This window comes from Botryllus schlosseri, chromosome 9 (genome assembly GCF_051294905.1).
Source record: "Botryllus schlosseri isolate E-star chromosome 9, Bs_hap1, whole genome shotgun sequence".
NCBI classification, from domain to species: Eukaryota; Metazoa; Chordata; class Ascidiacea; order Stolidobranchia; family Styelidae; genus Botryllus; species Botryllus schlosseri.
Window position 1 is genome coordinate 7,361,803 of NC_137244.1, and position 12,052 is coordinate 7,373,854.

The 12,052-nt window shown below is 39.9% G+C and overlaps 1 protein-coding gene across 1 annotated transcript in view; it reads right to left on the bottom strand.

Moving 5' to 3' along the window:
- Nucleotides 1-12,052, bottom strand: part of LOC145446196 (structural maintenance of chromosomes protein 2-like) — a 36,082-nt gene that overhangs the window by 7,229 nt on the left and 16,801 nt on the right. The window contains exons 10-16 of the mRNA XM_080324434.1: nucleotides 10,894-11,086; nucleotides 9,815-10,050; nucleotides 8,412-8,588; nucleotides 7,009-7,119; nucleotides 6,482-6,676; nucleotides 2,014-2,169; nucleotides 1,446-1,553 (exon numbers count right to left, since the gene is read on the bottom strand). Of these exons, the coding sequence (XP_080180560.1) occupies nucleotides 1,446-1,553; nucleotides 2,014-2,169; nucleotides 6,482-6,676; nucleotides 7,009-7,119; nucleotides 8,412-8,588; nucleotides 9,815-10,050; nucleotides 10,894-11,086 (1,176 nt within the window). The remainder of the gene's footprint in view (nucleotides 1-1,445; nucleotides 1,554-2,013; nucleotides 2,170-6,481; nucleotides 6,677-7,008; nucleotides 7,120-8,411; nucleotides 8,589-9,814; nucleotides 10,051-10,893; nucleotides 11,087-12,052) is intronic.

A 12,052-nucleotide genomic window follows, 5' to 3' on the forward strand; every position in this document is an offset into this window, starting at 1 on the left:
AGTGCTGCAAGTTTTATACTGAACTGTTTGGAATTACCCTACAACAGGAACAGTTGTGTGAAGGCTAAGAAGACTTTTAAAACAAAACTTTCAAAATTTTTGACAGTAGGGGATAGAAGGCCAAGATGAGACATGCAATTCTTAATATAGAACAATTTTCTTATGGACAGATTTTTTTTAACTATGTTGTTCCCATAATGTCATTCTATAGTCCTACCATATTAACAAGGCAAACAGATTTGAGGTTGGGCAGAAAAATGCCAAAAACTATATTTTCATAGTCTGTGTCACTTATAATTTGAATGCGCATTTGTAAGAGCATAACTATCATACTACTTCATATTATAAAACGACATTACTGGATCTGATGGAGTGCAATATTAGTAGTTTAATCATGCACCTACCTCTGAAAAGTAATAGAGAGAACCATTTTGATTGAAGTTTATACAATAATTAAGGTGTGGGGGTAAGATGAGAAAAAGCCATGGGGGTAAGTTGAGATATGGGTATCAGAGGGCTTTTCCATTAAAAACCCCGTAATATTCAAAATCTACTGTTCAAGGAGCACACAATAGATTATTCATCTAGTAGGAGACCAGATGTGATATTACAAGACAAAATATTAATGAAACTCTTGTTGTTGCTGGATCCCATGGATAATTGGTTTTCGATGTCATTCAAATTCGTATATGATGTACAATTCTTTTTAAAGTAAATTATTTCATGATTATTATATTTTATTCATGATGTTGCTAGTTGATTCATCATTTGGGATGAATTGGTGGTGAAATGAGCAAGAATTGCTTGGTGTCTCATCTTGAACACAGTGTGTCTCATCTTACCCTCACCTGGGGGTAAGTGGAGATATTTGAGCAAGGATTTTTGAGGGCCAAGAAATCCATAAGTATGTTGTTCAATATAACTCAAGACATAGTCATAAATAGTGCAGATCACAGGCTTTCCATTGGTACCAAAATTAATCCCCAGATGGCATTACTCTTTGAGCGGCGTAGAAATGTCAGAAAAGTGTCTCATCTTGGCCTCTTCTCCCCCACATTTTATCGACATTTGACAGTGTAATAAAGCCTAGCAAACAGCAAAGTTGCAGTCCTTTAAAAAGACGCCGGACAATTGAAATTGAGTTAGTCACTTTCAATAGAAACATGTATAACATTTATAATATCGAAAACGCAGGAGCAAGTTTGTCAGTAGATTTATGTATCCATTTTTTGCTTTTCAGTTGCACATTGCACATATTTGTCGTTAGAACATTTTGGATTCATTTTGATTTTTGAAGGATCACCGGTCCACAAAATCAACTGTGAAGTTTTGCTAGTCCTCAAGATAAGACAGTTTCGAACCATCACAGCACCATGCTCAGACCTGTGCCAGTGACTACATCCGGAGCGACAGCCATATTCTATTGACAAAGTAACTGAAATCACCTGATCTCTCATTCTGATGAATTCCCGCTGTTCTTTCAGCTTGCTTTTGGCCTCCTTCACGTCGTTCTTACATTCGTTCAATGCGCCTTGCAGCGACTCGTATTGTTTCTGAAGTATCGGAACATTGCAATCGCACCGAATACAAAGTCTGACACAAGCAAAGTTATCGGAGTGGGTACTCAAAAAATCTCCAACATGCAATCGAATAATATATGTTGAAATAGACCAGAATATTTTCATTTTTATGAGATCAGCGAATCGGTTAGCATTACTGTTACTATCAATAACACCTCTGTACCAAAACTGGCTGGAAAATGTGCCTTAATGACATAGAACAGGTGGAAAAAAGATTGAACACGGCCACTACTAGAGATCAGAACATTAAGTCATTGTGCCATATCCTAATAACTAGGAATAATTAACAAATTTCATGTTGATATTTGTGATCTACGATCCGAGATTAGCCAAGAATGATCACATTCGTCTCGGAAGCAAATTGCCTGTTAACCAATGTAATCGGTGAGGCTCTATCATCAAAATCACGGTATAAACAATATCGACACCGAACCTGCATCTCCGCGATTCCTTTTTCTGTCTCCTCTGTCTGTTTGCGATATTCCGCTATCTCCTCCTCAAGCTCTTTCTTCTGCAATCTCAAGCCTTCCATCTTGCCGTTCTTCTCGTCGGCCATGGCCTGAGTCTTCTCCGCCTTGACAGCTGCATCCTAAACACACGAGATACCAGGTCGATGATTACCAAGCCTGTGTTATAAGTTGGGTCGGGCACAATGATTCGAGAAATCAAATTGAGTATCAATACCAGACATGGGGTGATTACTTCACGAATGTAATCGATTGCGATTACGATTACTTGTGAATCCCGCGATTACGATTACGATTACAGCAAAATCAGGAAGTAGTCGATTGCGATTACGATTACATTTCAGAAGTAATCACGATTACTCACGATTACATTTGCTTTGCTTCTTGGAACTAATTTCAGAAGAGATATTGGAAGACAATATAAGGCTTGCGATGAAAAGGTCTAATGAGATAACAACTTTCTTTATAAATCATACGTCATTTAGTTGTTACGTCATAATGCACCCATTTCCCAACTCTACGCCGGACTATTCGTCGCACCCAACGATTTGCATTCTTGCCAGTTCCGTAATTGCCACACCCCAAACTTCCCAATAGGACCGGGAGCAAGCTCTAAGGGGACTCAAAAGTATTTCGTAAATCAACATAAGTTATTATAGTGTATTTTCAAGAGAGCTTCGGGATTTAATTATAGTGTATTTTCAAGAGAGCTTCGGGATTTAATGTCTCTAAATAGCTTGATTTTGAAATGCTTACCTCTCCCCCTCAAGAAAAAAAACAAGCATAATTTATAGGAATAGGCATTTTGGTGGCGGTTATTGCTCCGCCACGACACACCAAAAGACGTATGCAATTTCGGCCTACATGCAACTCCACAAATTGTGCTACCAAAGAATGACCTTCATGCCAAAACTTTTGGTATGTGTCCGTTGTCTGTAGCCGCGCTCTGTGGGCGTAACGAATAGTCTGTTCCTTCCAATCTAAGCCCCAATAATGCAAGTGCCACCCGGGGTACTCACAGAGGAATGAAGACATGACAATTTGTGCGTGCGTCTCACGAAACTTTTTTTTTTAGTCTGCTACGTTTGGGCGACTACAGTATCTTTTGATTATATAAAAAACGGGAGGTCACGAATCAACAACATACAATAAAGTAATTATAACAACATACCCGATGCTATAATTATGAATTACCGTAATTTTCCATGTATAATGCGCAAAATTTTACCGATTTTTTGCCCTAAAATAGGGGGGTGCGTATTATACATGGGTACAGCAAGCCTTGAAAAAAAATCCCTCGATCAAAAACTTGAAATCACACCTTTCTTCATGTTTGTTTAAATCGCGCATCAGCTCTAGCCATTGGGTCCCGTAATTCGTATTATAGAGTGTAACGCGGCGCCAAATAGAGAAACGTGTAGCCAATTAACGAAAAGCGTGTTTCTAATTAACGAGAGTCGTCTGTAAAGCACGCGATATCTTGCTGAGTTGGTTTGCAGTTTGTACGCGAGCGAAATCAGGTCACTGATTGCTACAAGCGTGCGCGGCAATCCTTGTTGATTCATCGCGTTAACGACAGGCCTTAACAATCGCATACACAAGAGGCCATGTGCGCAAGATATAATCGCATCGCTTGCGTAATCGGTCGGATCTCCAACAAGACTGGCGCGCCCTACATAACCGTTGGCCTGAGGTCCTGAGCAATCGCATCTGTAATTGTAATAGGCCTCATGCGCAAGATGTCGTGTGTCGCTAGCCTGAACTATCGCGTCGCTGACCTCACAGGCTTTGGCTACTATCTACTCACGTTTAGAGACCATGCCGTTAATTATATTATGATTAGCGATCATTATGTCATGATTGTTCGACAGTGATATCGCAAAACAGAACAACATCGCGTACTAAAACACAGCTATTCATGCACTGCGAATGCAGGGTGCGTACTATACATAGGTACATGCTTTTTCCCAGAATATACACGTCATTTTAAGAGTGCGTATTATACATGGGGGTGAACTATATTCGGAAAATTACGGTACGTGCCCCCAGCTCTACCGGTAAATCTGAATGAATAACAATATAATGTAATTACCAAAATTATTGACGAAATTCAGTCATCAATTTGAAAACTGACCACCCCATGGGGCCCCAATACCCAGGATTGTAATGACTCGAGTCATTTTTTGACTCGAGTCGCGATGTTTTGGTGATTAGACTTGACTCGAGTCATTTTTTCAAATGCGTAAATTGACTCGACTCGAGTCAATTTTTTAATTGACTCGACTTGTACTAGAGTCATTTTGCATGACTCGAACCAAGTCATATGACCCGAGACTAGAACAGCCAAGACAGACATTCCACGTAACTTCGAAGAATAGTAAAGTTACCACATTATTTGTATTTCGTCTATCAGTCCTGATACTTGGATACAGGGCCGTAAACAGTGAAAACTGATGAAAATTACTATATTATGTATACGAGCCTTCTATATCACTCTAGCAGAGTTGAAAAAAGGGGGTTCAACCGGATTGATCTGAAAACTGATCTGTGAACATAACGACTTGACATCGTATGCCAGTCAAACATTATGACTCGGACTCGTCCATATACTAGCTGACTTGGACTCGGACTTGACTCGGGGTTGAATTGAAAATGACTCGACTTGACTCGAGTCAAAACTATAAAAGTGCGATTGACTTGTGACTCGGAACATTGTGACTTGGTTACAACCCTACCAATACCAACGTTGGGAGTGGGGGACGAATTGCTGTTTCGGTCCTGATTGTGCCTACAATTCACGCTAACATGGTGTATAAGCGGATGGCCATAGCGACAGGTATAAATCTCGAGTGAAGAACTATGAAATAACGATTGGCGCCCGTTTCGAGTAGAGTCATATGAGAATCAGATAAAGTGAACTTAAAATTCTACTTTACACTTAATACAGATACTGAAAGCTGCCGTTATGAGAAACAGCAAAGAACGGGTCGGTTACGATATATATCAGCAGCTGTTGATTTTAACCATCGTAATGTTTTATTTGAGTACAAAATTTCAAATATTTGTCCGGTGTACGTACAATACGTACGTATACTACATAGATAGGCCTACTGCTCGCCAAGCAGCAACGGTCAAACTGCGTTTAACTGAGCATAACGAAACATCAATACATAAGTTACTAATTGAAACTAGGCTGAGTGGTGATTATTATCTTGCTGCGAGGTAGTGGCGTCTGGAGTGTATTGAAAACCTGATATACAGCATAGCTTACACTGTTCTAACAATAACACAACAATGACCATCGAATATATATTTACTACGTGTGGATACTTCTTACGCAAAGACGAGCAAAGCTAATACTTCTGACGTAATACTGAGCAGTGACGTTTGAAAATCAACCGTTTGCGCTATCAATAACCTTGTATAACATCTCTTCCTTGTTCACGAATGTTCGGTAATGTCATATTCATTGTACAAATAAAAAGTAATCGTTCTTTCACAAAGAAATCGATTATATATTGAAAGTAGTCGATTACGATTACGATTACTTTGGATTTTTTTCGAATGTAATCGATTGCGATTACGATTATTTGAAAATGCTGTAATCGTCGTAATCGATTACGATTACTAATCGCGATTACCCCATGTCTGATCAATACTAATGATTCGACTTGAGCAGCCTAGAGAGATAATCTTTCGAATACTGAAATAATACGCTCCTTGGCACTGAGAGTTTATCTATCAACGAGAATGATAGTTTTGATGCTATTTTTCTACAGTGAAAGGCTGTAAACCTCGATTGGTCGTATCGCAGCATACGAAACATTAAGTAGAAAGCTACACACATTAACGGAAATCAAATGACTGTGAAGTCATGATCAGCCCACAGCATTGTCACGAATTGCAATGAAATAGGTATATTAAAAACGACATATACTCTTTAACGTGTTGAATAGGGTTGTTAAAAAGAACTTTTTTCTTCAAATTTCACTGGCTAAAATTCGATAAAATTGTTAGTTTGGCTGAAAAAAAACAAACGCTGCACAGCAAATTCGATTCAATCCCCACCAGTAAATGAGGAGATTTGAATTAGAAAATTGAACATTTATTAGAAAAAATTTTGGTATTCAAATTTTACCGTAAACCCCATGAAATTGTTAGGCCTACACAGCAAATTTGACTCAATTTCAACCGGTAGGAGCGCAAAGATAGTGGAGTTCAAAATGGTAGGCTGATATATGGCGGCTAGTTTTATAATTATTAATTAAAGAATTTCCCGCCTCATAAAGGATACATATATGAACTTTCCACATAATTCATACTGCTGTGACGGTCACGTTCAAATACTCAAAGATTAATACTCGATTCAGAATAATATCACTCAGGTACTTGATTTTGCCCAGCTGTAGTTATTAGCAGTCTCCCGCATCAAACCTTCATTGACTTTTCCGATTTCTTCAATTCCTTCTCCCTTTCGGCGGGGCCGTTTTTGATTTTCGTTTCCAGCTCCTTGCACTTTGCGACCATTTCGTTTTCGCGTTCCTTCGACGTCGCCAATATCTCCTGGCTGGTTTCGATGGTGGCCTTCAATGTCTCGATTTCTTCCAACAGCTGGCCGTGGGTGCCCTCCTAAAGCGGGACGATTCATGGAAGGTTAATTGAAAGTTGCGTGCTGGCTTCACCTTGAAAACGAATCTACGACAAAATTGGGGCATGAATGATCTATGAATTGACGAGTAACTCTCTTAAGCTGGAGGTGAAATTGTAAAATTTTCATTTTTCAACTATATCCTGGCTATGTTTGTCACATTGTTTCACAGTTAACCAATAACCATGCACTAGATTGGGTCAAAAAAAATATACAATAACAAAAGCTACTCTGATTCCAATCAAAAATTTTCACATTTACTGGCAAGTGCTCAATCAACGTATATGAAAAATGAGTAGAAACACTGCTTTACCTGCATTCTTTGTTTCAACATATCGCATTCTTTCTCTTTCAAACGCAACTGATGCTGTGCCGCGCGATATTTCCTGGCAACATCAGAGATTTTCTCCAGCTTTTCCTCGATCTACAATGGACAATTTCATAAGTTTTTGTCTCTGCTAAATCAAGAGTGGCATTAGCATGATTGTGCTTCTATTTCGATTGATTCTGAGGCTGAATTACCAAGTTTACCGACATTTTAAATGTTTTTCCAGCGGACACTTGTCGTCAGTGTTACTCGTGAACTAAAATGAAGGCCTTAAATTTCCACTCATTACTAGGGCTGGGCAAAATCGAGTACCTGAGTGATTCGATTCTGAATCACGTAATATGCTTCGAGTCGAGTCGAGTATTCGAGTATCAGTCATTATGACGTCATAACATAATGTCATATGTCAAAGATCAACTGAGCACTTTTTATGCTACCACGAAGAATATGATGCCTGTATTCCGTCACATTACAGATACTCCGGTCTTTTTCAACCATATGGACTTCTTTGCCCTTCGTGACAATGTTCGGGGATGATCATAATTTTGGAAATGTGTTATTTTCTGTAACGTTAGTAGCTTGTACTATATGTTTCGTATGCTGCGATACGTCCAATCAATGTTTCAAGGCATACACAGTGGAAATTAGTATCGGAATTATAATTCTCGTTGACAAATTACCTTTCAGTGGCGAGGAACGTGTAATTTCAGTACTCGAATCATTGTGCCCAGCCCTACTCATTACAAGCGGTGAGTTGAATAACATACCAAAACTACTGGTAGAAAGTAGAAAATGAATCCAGAAAATAGTCTAAAAACTAGACTTTGTGGAGAGGTAGCATACTTTTAATCAGTTAGTGGCAGATGGTCAATTCCATTTGCCGACCGTAATTGTTACTACACAAGATATAGCTAACTCAAAATCTTCATGGACATCAATCAGTACCATACTTTTTCAAGTAATTGTGTCCAAAGTTACCCCACATGCTGTGACAAACTGTCCAAAAACACCCAGTTCTGATGAAATATCAGGTAGTTTATCAATTTTAGGGAAAGCCTACTGAGATTATTGCCGTGGAATATGCCTACTTGGAGCTTTCTGCCGCTAACTTCTGAATCTATGGCTCACATGCCACCAATAGTTGGTTGTAAGGAGTATGGTAGCTATCAAATTCTATGAAATTGTCCCCGCCAATAATTTACCAATTATGTGTAGGTTTATCCGCTATCCAACTTTCATTGGTGGGACTGTGGTCTCCTGAACAAGAATTAGATTTTCAGCAGAACACTTTTCCAGTAATAGCCATTTAAATGTTTTACGGTACATTATTTACAAGCATCGGAATGAAATCGCAGAAACTGAATAGGCTACAATCGCATTCCACAAACCTGGTTGAGTTCTGCTTCAGTGCTGTTCAAGTTCTCCATAACTCCTTTGCTTCGCATCATTAGCGCCAATATCGGCGAGGCTTGAGGTCTCGCGCCACCAGTAACGGTACCGGACGGGTCAAATATTTCACCGTCAAGAGTAACAGTGCGAGCGTTCACTTTCGGGTCGTATGCAACCTTCAAATCAGTTAGTAAAAACACATTAGGACAGTACTTCCCAATGACGGGGCATCAACTACAAATTGGGTGATTGGGAGGTGTAGACAGCAGACTTGTGTTAACTATTGGATTTTCAGAATGCGCAACTAAAACCAACTAGCTTCAATTGCAAAGCAACTTATTGATTTTTATTGTATCGGAATTGAGTGGTGACCAGACTTATACAGACTACCAAACTAGTTAGTTGACAGCCAATAACTAACTGCTTTTTTGAATAGTTCTAGTTCTAATGGTAGATTTTCAATAGTGAGTAGTTAAGGTCCTAGTTAAGATCTAAAAAAATTACTTGCCAAACAACTAGAAAACGTGTGTCGTCGTTTGGGATCAATTGTGATACCGGTGTTGAGTAGTGTGATCTTCTCGTGACCATTGCTAGCCCAGAATCATCACTAGTAATAGTCGTGAGGGGTGAGATTAGGGAGTCAAAAGCCCACCCATTTCAAACGTGCAACCCTTTGCAATACCGATCCAATACCAATGCAATACCAATGAATGAGCTGCTTCAGAATTGATTATAGTTGGTTGTGTTTTAGTAAGTTAGTAAATGACTTTTTAAGGGTCACCAGTTCTAGTTCTAGGTGGGAGTATTGAAAATTGAGTAGTTCTAGTTCTAGTTGGGAGTTTTGAAATGTGAGTAATTATAGTTCTACTTTTGAGTTTTGAAAAACGAGTAGTTCTAGTTCCGCATTTTGAAAATCCAGTAATTTGTAAAAGTCTAATTGTGACTCATATAGCACGTATCTACCGCCTATGAATCGGATCAACCAGTCAGAGAGAGAGAGAGAGAGATATGGTATTCTTTTTCGCCTGCACCATCGAGATGCGATACGGCCTTCATAGTAAGATCATCTAGTCTGCACCCCCGGTTTTTTCTCCTCCATGCTATCCGTGATTGCTGAGCGCCGAGCAGGATAGCTGCGGATACCAGTTTTCGAGTCTTTGGTCTGACCTGGCCGGGGATCGAACCCACGACCTACCGAACGAGAAGCCGGACGCGCAACCATTACACTATCTCGCTTGGTCAAGAAGGCCCTATGCGCCAACCTAGTCTTTGGTTGTCATACACAGAACAACTTTGGTGCCTAGTTCGTTGCCCACGGGGGCATTGTGCAAAAAAGGTTTGAGATATACTGATTCTGCACATCGGAAATACAATGGAACAGCCAGAGTCGACAATCAAGTACCTTCATCGCATTTTCCATCGTGTTGCAAACGATCGTTGATCCGAAAGCATATTCCATCGCCTTCGTGACGTCGCTGCTGTATTCGATCAAAGAGAGAGCGAGATGGGCGTTGTTTTCGCCGACAAGTTGCTTCGCTCTTTGCACCGCGCTGTTCGGAAGGCATCTCGACACGATTTTGTTCAGTGGCACTATCGTGTAACGGCGCTGCAGCTTGCCATTTTTCAGGAGCTTCTCGCCTGGAGCATGAAATATCAAGTGTCACGTTCGGGACATTTGCATGGTTGGCGACAAATTGCTTTTACCGAACACTAAATTTACAACCTGGTTGCTAAATACCACCCAGGATCCCGCAAGTGGCTCGAAATTTACTTGAATAAAACCGTTGGCTGTAAAAACTCAACTGGAAAGGACAGTTTGTCTGTCCTTGTCTTACTACCTAATAGCAAGTGTAGACAACGCCCATCACGGCTTTCAATTTTGAAATAAAATTACTCAATCACAGAATACAGTTTACACTTTTGGTTCTGCTTCACATTTGGCCCTCTGGGAAAAACAATTGCCCTGCTCTGGCTTATATCATTGAATATATAGATATCCTGTCCACAACCTGGAGGGGGGCAATTTCATTTCTTCAGGGTACCATGAACAATTCGAAAATATATATGATCTTTCCGAGTCTACACCAATATAACAGTTAAGGAATAAACTAAAATTAGATGAAAATACTATTACAGTAATAAGCTACTTGTTGATCTTGAGTTTACTTTCTTCTCTCCACCTCCAAACCAGCAATTAAGACATTGTCAAAGAAAAATGAGATCAACCATCACATTAGCTGAGCATGCAGGAAATAATATATTGTTAATTAAGTAGCCTACTATTATGTTTCTCGTGTGTTGCACTTTTATCATTCTAAGTAAAAGTTACTGTATGAATCTGTTTTCCGGTGAAAATTTCATCTCGTAATTTCTTCAACGGGTTGCAAAAATAGTCGAGGCATTGATTACTCGAATTTTTAAAGAGGGGCTCAATTTGGAAAACCTGTTTTACAACGTATTTACAATTTGAAGCCTGCCTACCCGTAATATGAGTGTCCACCACGACGTGGTAAAGCCGGCCGCCGGCGACAACTTCCAAAGCCTTGGCGTGGGTCGGGTCTTTCACGTTCAAAAGTTGGGCGAGCAGCCCACGCACGCGGCCCCTGTCCCAGTCGCGTTCCGGGTCCGTGTAGGAAAAGTGAAGCTGCGGAAACTGCCGGTACAGCTTGGCCACCTGAAAAAGGACCAGGGTTGTAATCAAGTCAAAAGTTCCGAGTCACAAGTCAATTCCACTTTTATAGTTTTGACTCGAGTCAAGTCGAGTCATTCTCAATTCGACACCGAGTCCAAGTCATGGAGCACCGTGCTGAGGCCGAGTCATAGTGTTAAGACTCTAGTCTGACAGTGTTTACTGTTCAGTATCGCGTTCAAGTTGGTTTCAACTCACTTAGCTGTGAAACTATTGGGTGATATCAAAGACCTTGCATTCATAATATACCGGTACTCATTTTTCCACTCTTACGAGGCTGAGCTACCCCTCGAAGTGAAGAATCAGGGATACACCCATAACTCCAAAACTGATTAGGCAGTCTCTCTGCAGTTTTGACTCAATGTGCTTAGATAAATACCCTAACATTGGATTTGGAATTTGAAAACATTTTCATGTTGTTCAACATCCTAAGATTATGGTTCTCAACCTTTTGGTCTTCGAGGACCCCCTTTGGACCACCACGGAATCGTTTAGTTCTAATTTAGCCCAAGTTTCGCGTATTGTGCAAATATCAACTGTAGGCTGGTGATAGACAGAAACAAATTTACTTACGGTACCGGTATCTTGAAAATAACATGACACTATTTTTGTAAAATTGGTAAGACTTATAGATTTTATAGTTTAAGTAAGTTTTTAAAAGCAATTGGATCTGTTTCATAGTCATAAGATTAATCCTTACACGATTTTGACATCGCACCCACTGCTTCGGTGCTTCATTTTACTTTAAAAATGAGTATCATGCTTGTAACTTTTTTCTGTTCATTTTTAAGACAAAGTTCTATGAAACATGTTTCTTCTGCATCTTTTAAGCCCAAAACTAGCTTTCTGGCGTCAGAGACTATCAAGATATGGAGGAATTAACTATTTTTGGCTCGTTTAACCACTAGAGCAGGGGTGGGCAAACTACGGCCCGCGGGCCGCATGCGGCCC